This window comes from Acomys minous, assembly GCF_964271855.1.
Source record: "Acomys minous genome assembly, chromosome: 9".
Taxonomy (NCBI): Eukaryota; Metazoa; Chordata; class Mammalia; order Rodentia; family Muridae; genus Acomys; species Acomys minous.
Genome location: NC_140490.1, coordinates 63,903,376 through 63,922,870, shown reverse-complemented (window position 1 = coordinate 63,922,870; position 19,495 = coordinate 63,903,376). Strand labels below are relative to the sequence as shown.

Genomic DNA, 19,495 nt, shown 5'->3' with positions numbered 1-19,495 from the left:
GGAAAACTAGAAGAAAGGAAAGGAGAGGGTTAGAGGGAAGGAGAGGGCTAGAGGGAAGGAGAGAGTTAAAGGGAAGGAAGGGATGGTGATGAAGGAAGAAGAGGCAGAAGAGAGAGGTGAGAAAAAGGAGGGAGAAAAACTGCCTCCAATAAGTTATAGGGAAAAAGCTTTTTTTTTTTCTGTCCTATGTAGTGTGGCTCTCTGTTTGGCAAAGTATTCTGATGTTTGCTAGGAGCTCACTGCTCATCATCAAAGCAATAGCTATTCATGTTCAAAAAAGGCACTCAGTGGCAGGCTCCCGCCCTGCTGCCCCAGTGATTGTACATGATGTGTGGGAATGTAGGTATGTACACATTTCAAATGTGCATGATGGTCAGAGGACAGTCTCAAGTGTTAGGCCTTGCTTTCTGCCTTGCGGGTTTCTTGGTGTTCTGCCTCTGCCTTCCATGCTGCCATAGGAGCTGGATTATAAAGACACACAGTTATCACATCTGGTTCTCTGTGGGTCTGAGAAGCTGGACTCGGATTCTTCCACCTGCACGGCAAGCATTTTACGCACTAATCCGTTTCCCCAGTGCTGATTTTTAACTGCCCTGTGAGAACTGACTGGTTGCTTTCCTTTTCATTGAAGGTCTTAATTAGAAACTTATTCCTTACAGATGCTTCATTTAATTACATTGTAATTGACCGGAAAGAAAAAAAAGGCAAAAAAGAAGAGCAAGCAGAGGCAGGCTTGCAGGTGCCCTCAATACAGTGAGTCCTTCCAGGGAGCATGTGGCAGCTTTAGGAGGATTATGTTAGCAATGAGTGTGCATGTGTGAGTATTTGCATATGCGCTTTTTTTTTTCTTTTCAACAACTGATGACATTACAATTTGGGATGAACTTTTTTAGGGGACACATGTAAGGAAGAACTGACAGAGGGGACAGGTCTAGAGAGGAAAACAATCCTATCTAAAGGCATTTGCTTGCTTTCCCTTTACCCAATCAAAAAACCTCACTTAAAGTCCAAGAGACACAGGGTTTGCTCATTGCACCAATTCCATTTATTGTGAAAGAAGTCAGTTCAGTCAGTAGAGACTCCTGGTGTTGGGTCACAAATATAAGTGCAGCGTGTCCAGTCAGCACATTGGGAAAGGAACATGGGTTGTTTGAACGTTTGTGGGAGCCACAGGCATGGATTCTTCGCATTTTCTAAAACGCCAGGAAGAGTCCTTTAAGTGGCAGACTTGGGTCCAAGTTCCCAAAATAGGTTTCTATATAAACTTTTGAGGAACACACCTGCTGTGAAAAAGATGTTTGCAGCTTGAGGACTGCAAACACAGCCAGAGGGATGTTTATTAAGGGCTGGGTGTTCTTCCATTCAAGGAAAGCATGGCCAGGCCGCTGTGTGCACTTAGGTTGGGACTTAATGACGGGAGATTAAAAAAAAAAAAAAAAAAAAGCAACCATTTGCATTTGTTACTCAAAAGAAGTCAAAAGGAGTTTGATGAGAAAAACATGTTCCAGAAGCTGTCCTCTGGTCTGAGGTGAGACAGGGCGAGCCTCATTAAGAAGGGATCCAGACAAGGCAGTGTGAGCAGTTCACATGATCGGCTCTTGAGAACTGGTGTAGTTGCGTTCCTGTTTCTTGAGGGTTCTAATTAGAAACTTACTCCTTATGGATGCTTCATTTAGCTACACTGTAAGCATAGACTCTGGCCAGAAATGCACAAAGAAGAGCGATGAGAGCCAGGCCCGCAGCTACCCTCACTGCGCAGTCGTGGTGGGACATCTGTGGCACCATTCTGGAATACGCTGAGTCAGGCCGAGGTGCAGCACGGGTGTCTAAAGCCGAATGCAGATGATTCCCAAGCCTATTTCTGAATTCCTATAAATAGAAAAACAGGTAAGAAAAATACTTTTCAGGAAAAAAGATTCCTGCAGCTTATATTAGCCATGGTTCCTTACTCTTTCAACATTGACACAATTGGATGCTTTTTTTTTTTTAAGCTACATGGAAGACATTTTATCAAACACATCCTTGAGGGCAGACATTACAAGACGGTCTACCATTGGAGGAAGGCTTTTTATAGACCCCTGGTAGGTCTATAAAAAGTCTGAGTGACCAGAGAGGCCCAGTCCATAGAACCCCCTCTGTTTACCTTGGTGTGCCAGACAGAAAAGCCTGGGCAACCCAGCTTGAGGTGAGTGCAAGGGGTGAGCCGTCATGGCCGCCCTGCTTTAGGGAGCACTCCACTCAGCAAGGCTTCTTCTAGTTTGGCAAGAGGGGAATGGAATGAAGAAACCTGCTACTCTCATGGAAGTTTTAATAGTTCAAAGCACATGTTGTGTCTATTGTATGTGAATTTTCATAGTATACACCTCCTTTGAAACAATGCCCCCACATAGCATGGGTGCCCCTGCTAGGGCTGATGCAACACGTGAATGGGACGATCACAGAGGATGAAGGACAGGCAGGGTGGAAGCAGTGCAGCACAGCTGTCCGTGAGTCCATTGGATTCTCTTGTTCCTCCCTTCTGAGCACCCATAGTCATGAGCACCTTGGTCTCCTGCGTGGAAGCAGGGCCTCCCCACTACAAACACTGACTGCTGCCAGGGAAGGGATGCAGGCACATCTTGGCAATCGATGAAGTGGGAGATACTAAAGACCTGAAGACCTCTAATTAGGACAAAGGCAAAAGGACAGAAAGAACTGAATAACATTTAAAAACAAGAACAAAAACAAACTCAGCAAGGTTTAAATTCAGATGAATTGAGTATAAGGCACAGAACGTTGTAGTCTGAAGAGGCAGCTCAGTGATTAAGAGTGCTTGGTGCTCTTGCAGAGGACCCTGGTTTCAGTTTTCAGCATCCACATCACATAGCTCATAAACACTAGTAACTCTAGCACCAGGAGATCTGATGCCCTCTTCTGGACTCAAGAGATTACTGCATTCACATGCATGAAACACAACACAACACACACACACACACACACACACACACACACACACACACACACACACACAATTTAAAACAGAACAGAAATGAAGGCAAATGTTTATGCCCTAATTTCTAAGCTTACATTTATACCTGATTCATGTGAAGAACTCTTGATTTTACTATAGAAGACTGACTGGGAGTTTAAAGTTGTTGGATACCAGGGTGTCTGTTTTAACCCCAGCTATAGTCAAACCTTGTTTGCTTCTCCAGCGTTTGGGCCCATGCTTCCCAATGGTAGTCTCTACCCACTGGGAGTCCTTAACAGGTAGCCACACACCATAGAATGGAGTCAGCCTTTCACAGTAGAAGGCGGGCAGTGCTATACCTAACTTGCTGCAGCCTCCAGGAGACAGCTCTTCTGTGAGGCTGGCTTGTGTGCTGTCTGCTACAAGCTTCTACTTCAATTGACTAAAAGAGTTCATAATGGGTTTGTAGTTTTTAATACTCGTTAGGAGATGTTTGTATGAAACTGCTATCAAACCTGTAAGACTTCGTTGATGTGTCCATCAGTTTCAGTACTGTTGTTAATGTGTGCATATGCCATCAAGTAACCTTGCTTCCATGTATCATGTGACTCAACTGACTCACATTCCTGTCTATACACTTGGTAATTATGCTCAGAGCTATGGAGACTGGAGATGACTGGTCCTATTTTATACCAAGCACTGGAAAGGGAAACGTGGTTCTCAGCCTAATGAACTTTTCATAGTTGGTATTTTATTATCATGCTGGTACCAACATGGCTGACTTTGGTAACCATCTAATTCCATGCCTTCTTTTTTATTTTTCCTCTTTGAATAAGTTTTAACACTTTCATTTCTTCCTAGGCACAGACTTCCTCCTTCTCTTTTCCTTTCTGTTTAATCACGTTGAAAAGTCCTTTTCCTCTGTCTAGCAGAGAGCCAGCACTGTGTCTGTGGAGTCTTTTTGCTAGGCTTGTAGTCTAATTTCTACTATAGAGAAAACTAACCTTGCCTGTGGCCCCTCCAAGTGCTCATAAGTCTCTCAACATTTTGGTTGTTGTTTGTTTTTGAAATGAGGTCTCATGTAGCCCCATCTTGTGTTGAACTCCTGATCCTCTTCCTTGTCCCTCATAAGTGGGGGAACTACCACGCATGCTGAGTGTTTTGATTTCCCCTTCTTCTCTTCTTCTTCTTCTCCTCCTCTTCCTCCTCCTCCTTCCCCTTGCATCTCCTCCTCCTCCTCCCCCATCTTGCATCTCCTCCTTTGTTAACTTTTTTTCTCTTTTTCTCATTATCAGCCAAACAATATCCTTAGTGTTTAGAGTAGAATTTAGTCTATTCCTTTTAAAGCACAGTGACAGCAGCAGAGATTCTGGGTACAGACTCTGGGATGCAATGAAACTCTTGATGGTTGGTTATCAGAGACCTACACACTGACTCTGAGCACCTTAAAATAGAAGCAAGGACAGCACTCACATATGGCAACCTCAGGAAGAATGCATACTTTCAGCTGAAGAAACAGAAGGCATGATCACTTCAAAGTAGCACAGATGAGGAGGTGGCCCCAAGTGACACAGCTCTGGCTTCTACAATACACTGTGGCACACATTGATAGGGCTGTGCAGCCACCACCACAGACTGTGGCCAGCTGACAAGAAACAAATGTCCTTGAGTGGGCTATTAAGTATCTGCTGCTATCCCACCACTGACTGGTTTGAGGCTCAGGCCCTGTACTGTTGTATGGCAGAGCCAGATTCAATAGTGGTGTTTCTTTAGTATTATTTTAAATAATACTTTAAGTCTCATTATAGGAGTAGAAACAATTCAATGAGTACCCTAGGCTGAATGCTCCCTATATCAGGACTGGCAGAAATGGCAGTGTCCCCACTTTTGCTCCTCTGGCTTCCTCTATGTTCCAACTCACTGACCACAGCCAAACTACAGAGAGATCATATCAATGTTATAGTGCTCCATGAAAATCAAAGCCTATGTAACAAACCAACACCCAAGATATACTTTCAGGAGAATGCCACTCACGGGGAGAAACTGTGCCTGCCAAGTAACAGAGTCACCTGAGCAAATTTAAATGTCGAAACAAAAGGTAACATGGCCTCTCCAAACAAGGACTAGATGCCAAGGAAACGGAAGAAATGGAAGAAAAATAGGCCAGATAAAGAATTTAAAAGAACAATGAGATAGAGAGAGAGAGAGAGAGAGAGAGAGAGAGAGAGAGAGAGAGAGAGAGAGGCGCACCTCAAGGCCTTGCATAAAGCTAGGAGAAAGATCAGAGCAGAAATAGATGAAACATACATGAAAAGAGCACAGAAAGAAAGCCTTAATGACCGGGGTTGGTTTCCAAGACCCACACAGTAGAAAGAGAAACTGGCTTCTGAAAATAGTTCTCTGTTTTCCACACATGTGTAGTGGCACACATATGCACACATGCATACACACACACACACACACACACACACACACACACACACACACACACACACGAAAGAAAGATAGGAATGGGAAAATGTCACATTGATCCTGTATGCAGATGATGTGGTTCTATACATAAGGAAATCTGAAGAAATCAAAAAATGTTAAAACTGATATACTCAGTAACGTAGCAGAATCTGATCTTTCTATTTGTCAGTAATGAGTTTGATGATATCAAATTCCTGAAAGCAATTCCATTTACAAACAGCTACAAAATATGTTGGAGAAAACTTAGCCAGGGATGTGAAAGAGCTCTGAAATGAAAATAACAAAACACAACGAAATGAAAGAAAGAAGGAACGAATGAAAGAGGCATGTATATACACAACCTCCTGGGTTTTTAGGTTGGAAGGTTTCATGTTATTAAATGATCATATTATGAAGAAGAATACTGAAGCTTAATGAAATCCCTGTCAGAAGTTACAACTTTTTTCATAAGACTGTAGAAAATAATCCTATAGTTCCTTTGGAACACAAAATACCCTAAACAGCCAAATCTATATTAACCAAAAGAACAAATCCAGAGGCATAGTTCCCTGATTTCAAAACATACTGCAGAGTCACAGTCATCAATGGAGTTCAGTACTGGCAGAAACACCAACTAAATCTCCCAGAATATCTACTGGAGAAAAGGAGCATCTTTAATAAATGATCTTGGGAAAATGGACAATCAAATGTGAATTTGTCAACCACAATATCTCTCATCTAGTACAATACAAACAAACAAAAACAAAAAAGAACAAACAAACAAAATAAACAAACAAGCAAATAACAAAACATAATCAAAATGGAACAAAGACCTAAAACTAAGACCCGAAACCAAAACAACTTGAGGAAAACAGTGATAACAATTTGCCATACTGGCATGAGGAATGATTTTCTAGATATGACCTCGAGGTCACAGGAAACAAAACCCATAGTTGACAAATAGGGGGACATCAAATTAAGAGGGTTTTTCACAGTGATGAAAACAAAGTGAAGACCTAACACACAGAATGAGAGAAAAACTGTGCTAGCTATTCATTGGAGAAAGGGTTAACCTTAAGAGTATATAACGAATCCCAGGTACTTAATTATCACTATTCATGGATGATGTGATAATAGACATCAGTGACCACAAGAATTCTACCAAGTAACTCCTACAGCTGATAAACACCTTGAGAAAAGTGGCTGGATACAAAATCAACTTTAAAAAAATCAGTAGCCTTGATAAATACAAATGACAAATGGGCTGAGAAAGGAATTAGGGAAACTACATCCTTCACAATAGCCACAAAAAATATAAAGTATCTTGGTGTAACTCTAACCAAGCAAGTGAAAGATTTGTATGAAAAAAAAAAAAACTTCATGTCTTTAAAGAAAGAACTTGAAGAATATAGCAGAAGATGGAAAGATCTCCCATGCTCATGGATGGGGAGGATCAATACAGTAAAGATGGCCATCTTTAGCAAAAGCAATCTACAGATTCAATGCAATTACCATCAAAATTCCTACACAATTCTTTACAGACCTTAAAACAACAATTCTCAACTTCATATGGAAAAACAACAACAACAACAAAAACCCAGAATAGCTAAAACAATCCCGTACAATAAAAGATTTTCTGGTGGTATCTCCTTCCCAGATCTCAAGCTGTACTATAGAGCAACAGTAATAAAAACAGCATGGTACTGGCATAGAAACAGGCTGATTGATCAATTGAATCAAATTGGAGAGCCAGGAATAAACCCACACACCTATGGACACTTGATTTTTGACAAAGAAGCCAAATCCATACAATGGAAAAAAGACACCATCTTCAACAAATGGTGCTGGTCTAACTGGATGTCTACATGTAGAAAAATGTAGATAGATCCATATTTATCACCCTGCAAAAAACTAAAGTCTAAGTGGATTAAAGACCTCAACATAAAACCAGATACACTAAGTCTGTTAGAAGAAAAAGTGGGGAAGAACCTTGAACTCACTGGCACAGGAGACAACTTCTTGAACAGAACACCAACAGCTCAGGCTCTAAGATCAACAATTAATAAATGGGACCTCATGAAACTGAAAAGCTTCTGTAAGGGAGAGGACACAGTCAACAGAACAAAACAGCCATCTACAGACTGGGAGAAGATCTTTACCAAGCCTACATCTGACAAAGGGCTAATATCCAAAATATATAAAGACCTCAAGAAATTAAATACCACCAAACCAAATAACCAGATTAAAAAATGGGAGTACAGAGCTAAACAGAGTTTTCAACAGTCGAATATCAAATATTAAAGAAATGCTCAACATTCCTAGTTATCAGGGAAATGCAAATTAAAACAACTCTGAGATTCCATCTGACACCTATCTGAATGGTTAAGATTAAAAAAAAAATCAAGTGACAGTACATGCTGGCGAGGATGTGAAGAAAGGGGAACACTCCTTCATTGCTGGTGGGAGTGCAAACTTGTACACCCACTTTGGAAATCAATCTGGCATTTTCTTAGAAAAATTGGAAAAGAGCTACCTAAAGACCCAGCTATGCCACTCCTGGGCATGTACCCAAAAGATGCATCACCACACAACAAGGACATTCACCCAACTATGTTCATAGCAGCTTTATTCATAATAGCCAGAATCTGGAATCAACTTAGATGTCCCTCAACCAAAGAATGGCTAAAGAAACTCTGGTACATTTACACCATGGAATATTACTCAGATATTAAAAACAAGGAAATCTTGAAAATTGCAGGCAAATGGATGGAACTAGAAAAGATCATCCTGAGTGAGGTAACCCAGACCCAGAAAAGACACACTTAGTATGTACTAACTTATAGCCTAAGATAGATGTCCTCTGAGAGATTCTACCCAGTGTGGAGTATCTGGGTGAAGAGCTGTGATTGTATGCAAGAGTTGGGGCATGGAAAGATAGGGCAGGTATTGTCAGGAGCTTCCAAGGAGATTATCAAGGCCAGCAGATCTGGACCCAGGGGGCCTGCACAAAGTGATACACCAACCAAGGACAGTGCATGCAGAGAACCTAGACCCCCTGATCAGATGTAGCCAATAGTCAGCTCATTCTCCATTTTGAGGAGGAGAGGGCAACTGCCTTTGACAAGAACTTTGGTGCCCTCGAGTTCATCACTGCCCCTTAGGGGAGAGTTCCTATCAACACAGAGGAAGGGGATGCAGGCTATCCAGATGAGACGTGATAGGCTGTGGTCAGATGGTGGGGGAGGAGGACCTCACCTTTCAGAGGACATAGGGAGGGAAATCGAATGGAAAAGAGACGGAGGCTGGGAACTGGAAGATAAGAGCGAGGGGATTACAATTGGGATGTAATGTGAATAAATTATTTTTTTTTAAAAAAAGAGTAGGCTAATGTCCTGTTCTCAAGAAATACAAATGGCAAATCTATGAAAAAAAAATATAGTATCGTTAACCATGAAGGACATGCAAATCAGAAGTACAATGAGACATCATCTGACTCTAGTTAGGATGAATGTAACTATAAAATTAACCGATGGCCATAAGTAAATCCCCAAATAAGGATGCTGGTGAGGATGTGCAGTGAAGGGAATTCTTCTAGCACCTCTGTTAGAAATGTAAATTAGTAAGCCTGCTATGGTGAACAGGGTGGAGGGTCGTCAGAAAACCAAATACAGAGCTACTATCTGTCCAGCCCCACTTCTGGGTAGATATCTAACATAAATGAAGTTGGAATTAGGAATACAATGTAGTTTAGAGAAAAATTTAACTGTGGCCAATAGTACCAAAATCAAAACCAAACCAGTAAGGTCCAGACTTTTAGCTACCGTAAAGATACTTATTCCTAAAATTCAAGATGCCTCTTTAATATGAACAATTCAAGAAATTTTCTTGCTAATTGAAACAATCAATTCTGATATTTATAGTTTTTAAGAATTTGAATTCTCAGAAACATCTTTTTCAAAAAGAAAAAAAAAAGTAAAACAAGGCAGGGGTAACATTTTTTCAATCAAAAAAATTCATCCGATTTTCACAGACTAAGGGATATGGTGAGCATTCCCACCACGCACCAGGCTAACTATGATTACAGTGCTTCTCCATCCTTGGAAGTCTCACTGCTCCCTTGATCAATTTCTAATCCTACTTACTTGCTAGCTTTTCATGGTACTGGACCATGGTATGTAGCCCAAGGTGACCTGGAAGGCAAGTCTCTCCTTCAGCTTTTCTGTGCTAGGATTACAGGTGAGATTTACATATTTTAATTTTCCAGAGTATAGCTTATCAAACACCCACAAAGCAACAAATCAGCTAAAGACAGAGCAAATGTATATACCCCAAACCAACCAAACAGCAACAAGCTTCTAAGTTCAAAGTCCTAGGATGAAGCCAAGATCTCAAACCAAGATTTCAGAAGCCAAGATTTCAAGCAGTTGTAGGTAAAGGCAGCTGGGGTGGTAGCCTGGCTGGGTCTGATTGTTTCCTTCCCGAGGAAGGATGCATGTTTTGGTGGGGACAGAAAAAGGGGTCTTTAACTATTGTATGTTCTTGGTACCATGACTCTAGGAGCCTGGACTCCACTCCCAGCTCCCCATGAGGTTCTCAGACACAGTCTGCTCTCATTACAGGCATTTCCTCACCTACGAGGTGGTGATGCCAGAACATCGGTATTTGTGCATCAGTGGGTTGTTATGAGAACTGAGGTATGCATAAAGTACTTTGGGCATTCAAAGCACAACTGAGATCAATGCATTCCACAGTACTCTGAGGGTCTAATGGTCTATGCAAATGACCTCAAAAAGTTCTTGTAAAATTACAAAGTTACCATTTTATTTGCTTTCCAAATATGATTAATCCACTCATGGTATTTTGGTTTATTACAAATAGCAGCAGGAGGCATGCAGTATGACGAATGGGTGAAGCTTTGAACTCTGAGTCCAAGTTTAGCTGGCCATGTGATCCAAGTCTAATTATTTCTTCTATGATATAAGAATACTAACCTCTAGCTTAAAATGGTGTTAAAGATCAGAAGATACGCCAGGGACTCTGCCTGGGTTCTGGGTACATAAGACAGGTTGCTGTTGCTGCTGTATTCAGGGACGTGGCATGGAGAAGTGAAGACGAGGTTCTCTAATACTTAGCAGCAGTACCAAGATAGTAATGTCCTCACAGACATTAGCCCATGAGAAGGAAGGTGTACTCAGCAGTCAGCACTTACTGAGCAGTAAGGCTCCCTGTGAGGCAGGAAGTAAGCCTTAGGAAAAGCTCCTAAGGCCACCCATACCCCTCGTCTCTTCTCATTATTATTTTCTCAGGCTTGAACTGAAGCTGGGGCTTGGCTTAGAAAAACCCTGTCAACTATCACCCGCCTGCATGTCCGATGCTGTCCCTAGCACAGCGCATATGCACTCAGTAAGTACTTCCTCCTGCCCTATCCTATGGGGACTCCTGAGCAGGTCTCCTCAGTTCTCCAGCAGATGCTCAGGGTCAGTACCAAGGAGGAGGCAGTGCTAGCTGATGGACAATGAGATATCCACCTGTTCCTTAGTGTCCCACATATTCATAGTTTATTTAAACATGCCTTCCATGGAAAGTGCCATTTGCCTCCTGTACTTCCTATTAGACCATCAGGGTCAGGGACAAGTTCACTGGTGAGGAAATGGTACATTGTAAAGGTGAATCTCCACTTTCAACTAGGTCTAGAATCACGGGGGAGACACAGCTCAGGACACACCTGTGAGGTACTACAACCTTAAATAAGGGAGGTGCTATCCCTGAGGTCCTGGGCCGAATAAAATGAGGAAAAAGAAAAAAGCCAGCTAAGAACCAGCATGCATCTCTCTGCTTCCTGATTGGCAGCTTAGCATCCCTGCCACCGTGCCTGCCTTTCATGCCATGACAGACTCTATTTGATTTTCACACCATGACCCTAGGCCACCCTCCTTTCTTAAGCTGGTTATGTCAGATGTTTTATCACAGCCACAAGAGAAGTAATTTGCACATGTTATAGATTAGTTTTCTAACATGACTTGAACAAATCACCCTAAATCTGGGATATTAAACAATACAAAACTATTCTTAGAACTGTGGAGGTCACGTGTTCTAAGATTTTGCTGTAGGTAGGATGGATTCCTTGCAGAGGCTCTGGGAAAGAACACAATCTTTGCATTCCTAGGTGGCTAGGAGGCTGCTTGCATCCTGGCCTGTGGCTCTTTTCTGCATTCCAAAGCTGGTAGCACAGAGACGGTAACTCATCCTGAGGTCATCGAGAGTAATCTTGTCATCTCAAGATCCTTCCTTAGCTATGTCTGCAAAGTCCTCTTTTCTATGAGAGCCATCATATGCACAGTTCCAGTGACTAAAATGTGGGCCTACTGTGCTCACTGCTGCACATTCCTTCATGCTCTTCTCCCATGAGGATGTGTGCTAAGTCTGGCAGAGTTGAACCAACTTTTCAGCACAGGAGGACACACTCCAACAAGACTGCGGTGCTCACACATGGCAGAGCAGCTGCAGGCAGCTGTGCAGCTGGCTGATCAGGAAGCCTCTGGGGGGTAGGAGAACAGGAGACCATCAAGGCCCAGCCTCAGCTAAGCCATTTCCTTCCAGCTAACACAGACCTGACTCTGATCACCATGAGACCTCTCAAACTACCAGATTTGTCCTACCCACAGGACTTGGAGCCATCAGAGACTGGACTCCAATAAGGGAACGGTTCCTGGAAGGCAGCCAGCCGCTGTTAGGTAAGTGGCACCGCATTCTACTTCTTCTTCTATAATCCGTATTTTGGCTTCAGCAGTTGCAAGTATCCTTTTCTTGGGAGCTGTGTTGGTTTGGTCTCCAAAGGAAGGAGGTCAGGTCATTTGGTGACTTCCCCTGAAGCCCTGCCTCCTTACCAAGAGGACTGAGGATGAGTTGTCACACAGAGGAGGCTATAGAACCAGAAGGAAGCAGTAATGCCAGTATTTTGGAAGCTTGCCATGTGCATGGTAGGCCTCACATTACAGTCTTTTTTTTGTCCTCCAAGCTATCCAGCATAGGAGTAGGTAGAACTTAGCTGTTAAGTCAGCCACCTAACTCAGTATGATGAGTAGGGAAGAGAGGCTAGGCTTTAGCCCTGTGATGGGCAACACACACCAGAGACATATGCATGGTCAACTGTAAGTAAGTAAGAACGTAGCATCAGGTACATCATGATTATTGAACTGACTGACACGTACCCAGGTTTCCAGCAAACAGGCTTTATGTACCCTCTTAGATGCTGTTCCCGGTGAGGTAACAGTGTCAACTCCTGTTTCTCTGCAGAAGTCCTAGGTCATGCTAGCCATTTCTCACTGTGTGTCTTACAGTTATGAGCCACAATGAGACTGTAGCTGTACAGGGTATAGCTGCACTTTTTCAGAGCACACACATACACATGTGCACGCACACATACACAATTGACATGCTTATATTAGAACATGCTGCAAAATGCATTTTAATGAAGAACAGTTGGACTGGTTCTGCTCAAATGAAAGACAGCCCTGTAAGAGAGTCACCACCTGCCTTCCCAGCATGTACAGCAGCTTCTAAATGAGTTCTTCTGTCCCCAACACCTGCAGGTGTTGCCAGGGCCCTGCGATTACGTTCCAGTGCCAGCTCTTTTTCTCAGATTGGCAGGCAATGTCATTCCCCATGATTGGGTGATTCATGCCATTAGGAGGAAACAGGACATACAGTGACCAACAGTACCAAACTATTTCAATTATTCTTCTGGGCATCTCCTAACCTGGGAACATGCTACTGTAATAGGAGGTCTTGATTATCTGCAAGCAAAGGACGCTTCTAGTTCCTGATGTCTACGTTTAAGATGTTACATGCAGAGCCTGTCAGCCTAATAAGCACAGAGGAATATACATGACCAACATACTGAATTTACGAATTAATTGGGCCTTTTCATTTGAAAACCTGACACACAGTCACAATGAGAATACACTCTCAGCTTCCCTGTATTCCTTTTAGGCATGGGTGATTCAACATCAGATATTATTGAGATGAACTTTGTTTTCCCTACCCCTCACCCCAAATGCTTAATTGCTATCAGACCATTAAAATTGCAAGGAAAAAACTTTAAACATGAATATAACACACAATCTCGCTCTAATCTTAATATCCTACTTTTAACATCTTATTTTGGTGATAGCAAAGGCTTGTGTTTACTAATAAGATTGAGCATAAATTATTAAGCTACTGACTGTATGATCAAAGGAATTTCAGATTATATTCTGAATAATTTTGCCTTGACATCCACCAAAGGAATAGATCTGACGTGCCCCTGCATGGCCTCGGTGACCCCTGTCTTTCAGGATGCCCACCCCTCGGACGTGGGCTGTGCCCAGTGAAACAAACCGGTATCTACCTGTCACCTCACTGTGACTCCTGGAGAGTCTACATTTCATCTGACTCAGAAGACATGAAAACACTTCCAAGCTCTGAACTTCTTCTAAGGGACTGAAGACATTTCTTATGTGTAAATTTGTCTCATGCCTCACTCAGAAGCACAGTTAACAGCTTGAAGTGCAAACTAACGAGGATGGAAGAGATGAGGGTTGATAGCCCCTGTCTCATGGTGAGTAAGACTTCCTGTCAGCCTGCGTCTCCTAAGGGCCTGGAGTTTTGCTTTGAATATAAAAGTATTTTTGTGTCAGAAAGTGATCTCTACCATAACTGCATTTTAAATCTTCAAATACAAACTACAAGACCCACCTCTTGCAGTAAGCATCATTAATGCAAATCTCTCATCCACCCTTGACACACAGGCAGGCCTTTGCATAAAGAAGGAACGAAGGGCCACACTTTGATCTAAAGTCTATAATCAGTGCCTAGGATAGTAGCAGAAACCTGAGATGATTTATTCTAAATTGGAGTAGCATTAATACAAGTTAAAGCTGCTCCACAGGTAGGGTTGGAGAGAAGGAATTTGAATCTGATCATTTAATAAGAAATATAATTTCTACACCACTTTTACCCCAGCACATCTTGTAGGCAGGACAAATTGTAGGTAAAAAGTTTTGTGGCTGGGTTGGGGTCCCAGTCCCTCCACTGGGAATCTTGTCTGATTACAGGAGATGGCCCATTTGGCCACTTATCCCCCATTGTTAGGAGTCTTAGCTAGGGTCACCCTCACAGATTCCTGGAAGTTTTTAGTGTACTAAGTTTCTAGCTCATCCCCAAGATGCAACCCTACCCCAATTCTGGTTGTCTCTCGCCGTACTCTTTCCCCCCCAAACTCCCCAACCTGATCTCACCTGTTCCCATCCTCACCTGCCCCCAGTCTACCCTCAATATCTATCCTATTTCTCCTTCCCTAGATTCATGTGTCCCTCCCTTGAGCCATCTTTGTTACTTATCCTCTCTAGGTCCAAGGATTGCAGCATGATTATCCACTACTTTATAGCCAATATGTACTGGGGTAAAAGTGGTGCGGTAATTTTGTGAGGGTGGCCTACCAATGATTGGTCCAACTTGAGACCCATGCCGTGAGAGGGAGCCCATTCCTAACACTTCCTGGAGGGCCAGGAACAAGAGGCAGAATATCCCAGAGACCTAGGACAGAACCAAATATAACTGGAAAAAAGGAAAGAAAAAACCAACCAAAACCAAAAACAAAACAGAACAAATCAGTGAAATGATTTGTAATGATACTCGACTATACATGAGCCTAGCATAATCATTAGAGAGGCTTCATCCAGCAAGATGGGAACGGATGCAGAGACCCATGGCCAACCATTAGGTAGAGATCAGGGAATCCTGCTGAAGATGGGGAAGAAAGAGCCTGGGAGGCCAAGAACACCATAAGAAAACCCAGGGAATCTACTAACTTGAGCTCATAGGGGCCCACAGAGACTGAACCGACAAGCAGGGAGGCTGATGGGTCTGCACTAGGTTCACTGCTTGTACGTTATGGCGTGTAGCTTGGTATTCTTGTGGGACTCTTAACAGTGGGAGTAGGGGCGATCTCTGACTGACTCTTTTTCCTGCTCTTGGGGCCCCTTTCCTCTTACTGGGTTGCCTCATCCAGCTTGAATATGAGGGGAGGTACCTAGTCTTATTGAACTTGATATGCCATGTTTAGTTGATTCCCTAGAAGGCCTGCCTTTTTCTGAAGGGAAAGCAGGAGGGGTGGGATGGGTGGCTAGCAGTCAGGACGCAATAAAGGATAAATAAGTAATAAAAAGGAAATACAAGAGGTAAACTGCACTTCTCACAGGAAAAATATTTATATCTATATAAAATGTGAACAGATACTACTAAGGAACAGGTAGAAATCTCGGTATCCATCAGTTAGTACTGCCCTCTCCTTGGTTCCAGGCCCTGGGTATCCATTGGACAATAAGCTCTTGCTTAGCAGGCGCAGGATACATTACTGATGAAGTCCTTTCAGTACTCTCTGCAACCACAACCAGAGCCACCCCTCACTCCAAAGCCATGTACACAGGAGTGATGAGGATGTTGGGAAACATAACAGTTGGAATCCTCCAATGAATGATTAAGTAATAAATCAAAATCAAATAACTACCACTGAGTTTCTTTCCAACTCTGTAACCATGTTCAGTTTATATTTTCCCCTTCCTTCCTTTCCTTCCTTCCTTTATTATAATTTATTCACACTACTTCCAGATTGTAATCCCCTCTCCTCCTGTCCCCCATCCTCCCTCGATTTATTTCCCCTCCCCTAGACCTCTGACAGGTGGGGTCCTCCTCTCCCACTCTCTGACTCTGACTACAGCTCATCAGGTCTCATCTGGACAGTCTGCATCCCCCTCTTCTGTGTTCCCACAGGGCCTCTCCACCAAGGGGGAGTGATCAAATCCTGGGCACCAGAGATCTTGTCAGAGGCAGTCCTCTGCTCCATACCCCCTTCCCCATGTGGAGAATGAGCTGTTCCTTGGCTACACCCGAACGGGGGTCCAGGTCCTCTGTCTGCACTGTTCTGTTCTTGGTTGGTATATCAGTCTATGCAGCCCCCCCCCCCAATTCCAGATCTGTCAGCCTTGATAGTTTATATTTTTAAATAATAGAGAAGTCACGGGCAATGTTAGAGTCATTGCCATTTGATTGTCTCATAGATTCTAGGCATCATTTTCAATGATACTAGCTAGAATCCTGGTTTAGCCTCACTTAGGTCCATGAGCTGCACGAAGTGAATAAGGAGGTAGTAGGTATTTTTGTTGTCTCAAAGAGCTTCATAAAAGATGAGCTACCAGAATTAAACAGAGAATTCTCAACAGAGGAATATCAAATGGCTGAGACACACTTAAAGAAATGCTCAACCTCCTTAATTATCAGGGAAATGCAAATGAAAACAACTCTGAGATTCCATCTTACACCCATCAGAATGGCTAAAATCAAACATTCAAGTGACAACACATGCTGGCGAGGATGTGGAGAGAGAGGAACACTCCTTCATTGCTGGTGGGAATGCAAAATAGTACAGCCACTTTGGAAATCTATCTGGTGCTATCTCAGAAAAATGGGAATAGGGCTTCCTCAAGACCCAGCTATCCCACTCCTAGGAGTATACCCAGAAGATGCTCCAGCACACAACAAGAAAATTTGCTCAACCATGTTCATAGCAGCCTTATTCATAATCGTCAGAACATGGAAACAGCCTAAGTGCCCCTCAGTAGAAGAATGGATAAAGAAACTGTGGTACATATACACTATGGAATACTACTCAGCTATTAAAAACAAGAATTTTCCAAAATTTGTGGACAAATGGATTGAACTAGGAATGATCATAATGAGTGAGCTAACCCAGAAGCAGAAAGAGTCAAATGATATATACTCACTTATTACTGGACACTAGCCCAAGGGACAGGTCCCATGAAAGTCTGCACCTACCAGGAAACGGGGATAGAGGTGAGGACATCCTATTGAGATGCTAGATGAGGAAAATATAGAGGATAGGCAAGTAGGGGGACCCAGAGGGTCCTAGAAACCTACAAGAAGAACATTATGATGGGTAGATCTGAGCCCAGGGGTTCTGCTTGATCTAAGGCACCAACCATGGACAAAACAGGCAGTCATCATCAAATCCCTACCCAGATCTAGCCAAGGGACAGGACATTTTCCACAGTTAAGTGGAGACTGGGGACTGACTTTCACAGGATCTCTGGTGCCCCATATTTGGCCATGTCCCTTTGTTGGGGAGGCCCAATGGCACTCGGAGGAAGGATAGCGGACTACCAAGAAAAGACTTGATACCCTAGCACCATATTCAGGGGGAGGAGGTCCCCCACAGCCACAGTCATAGGGAAGGGGGATTGGGGTGAAAGTGGGAGGGAGGGAGGAATGGGAGGATGCATGGGATGGGATAGAAAATGAGATGTAATAGGAATTATTTTTAATTTTCAATAAAAATGTGTTATTAAAAAAAAAGAAAAAAGAAAAATAACAATAGAAAAAAAAGATGAGCTACATATAAAAATGTCTCCTACAGATCATGATGAAGACAGACATTCAGCTTGGAAAGTGCTAGAAAGCTAGTTAAGACCAGTTCCATGGTATAAACTTACTTTAATTACATAAGGATCAACTGGAAATCCACTCTGGTTTGTTCTGCCTATATTTCCCTTGTTTCCAACTTTCCATTATATATTACTCCAAAAATTCTTTCCTAGATATGTCTTCTTTCTACTTTAAATATATAGTTTTTATAAAGTAAAAACAAACAAGCAAACAAACAAACAAAAAACCCAAAGACAAAAAACACTGGTCCTACCAAAAGTCACTTCAAATAACTAGGATAAGTTTAATGTGAAGCTTTTTAACTATTTCTATCACTACTATAGGGTGGTAGCATCCCTGAAGATGGCCCCTTAATGATTCTTGCCTTTTCCTAGTCACATCCTGGGTCATACTTCCTTCTTGGCTGAACTTAATAACCCACTTTTAATTAATCCTACATGACAAAAATGATGAGTGTCAGATCTGAAATACAGTTTCCACCCTTCTTATGTTCTCTGCTTCTCTCAGTCCTGCTATCCATGGTAAGCCAGCATTGTCACGTGATGAGCAGGGTTAGATGCACACTTCACACAGGCAGTCCCTCAGGAGACTGCAACCTTGGCTGCCCTGACTGGTATGCGAGGCACTCTCAGGAGGTATCTCACTAAGCTGCACTAGACTTCTCACTTATAGAAACCTTGGGGTAATAATGATTATGACAGAAAGCTGCTAGCTTCTGAGTTAATTTGTTATACTGCAACAGAAAATGAATATAAAAGATGTCCAGGAGAGGTCTAGACCACAACACAAATACAGGGACAAAGAAGTACAAATGTCTCAATTAAAGGTCCTAAAAATGTGAAAAAGTATGGATTGATAGAACCAAATGAGAGGAAGAACTCTAAATGAATAAAGGAATCCAATCAGTTTATATCCATCTTATTTGTAACTCAGCCCTGTAAACTAGCCACTCAATGAGGAACTACTTAACATACACCCAGTTGGCCAAAAGCAGAAGCCTATGTGGTGATGGAGAGGTGGCTCAGCAGTTAAGAGCACTAGCTGCTCTTCCAGTGGACCCAGGTTCAATTCCCAGGACCCACGTGCTGGCTCACAATCACCCTGAACTCCAATCACAGGGGATCTGGCACCCTTGTGTGGCTTCTGCAGGAATGAGATACATAGACATACATGCAGGCAAAACACTAATATACACAAACTATAATAAAAGTTAAAGAGTAAGTCTAAGTAAATAAAATGTGGGTGAGACTGTGGAGGGGCCAGGACACAGCAACACTGCTGCTCTCCACTCACACGGCACTTCAGGAACCACTGTGGTAACGTCTCGTGAAAAGGAAGTTGTGAGCGCTGAACCATGCAACTCACTCCTGTGCATTATTCACTCCAGAGGAAGCGATGCAGGTAAGTGCCAGCCTCACTTCTCCTATGAGTCAGGTGAGGTAAGTTACAAGGTCCAGCAGGGTGTGGGCTAGTGCCTAGGGTGGCCAAAGGCAGAAATGGCCCCAGGAGTTGGTACCAAGGCAGGCAGAGTCAGACTTCCTGAGAACACCAACTCTCCATTCTCCTTAGCACGTTTCTTTCCCTTCCTCGGCC

The 19,495-nt window shown here is 42.8% G+C and overlaps 1 protein-coding gene across 1 annotated transcript in view; it reads right to left on the bottom strand.

Moving 5' to 3' along the window:
• Positions 1 to 1,022: 1,022 nt before the first annotated feature.
• The window catches only part of CDKAL1 (CDKAL1 threonylcarbamoyladenosine tRNA methylthiotransferase), a 543,702-nt gene continuing 525,229 nt past the window's right edge, over positions 1,023 to 19,495 (bottom strand). The window contains exon 16 of the mRNA XM_084796106.1: positions 1,023 to 1,869. Coding sequence (XP_084652232.1) covers positions 1,669 to 1,869 — 201 coding nt within the window. The 3' untranslated portion in view covers positions 1,023 to 1,668. The remainder of the gene's footprint in view (positions 1,870 to 19,495) is intronic.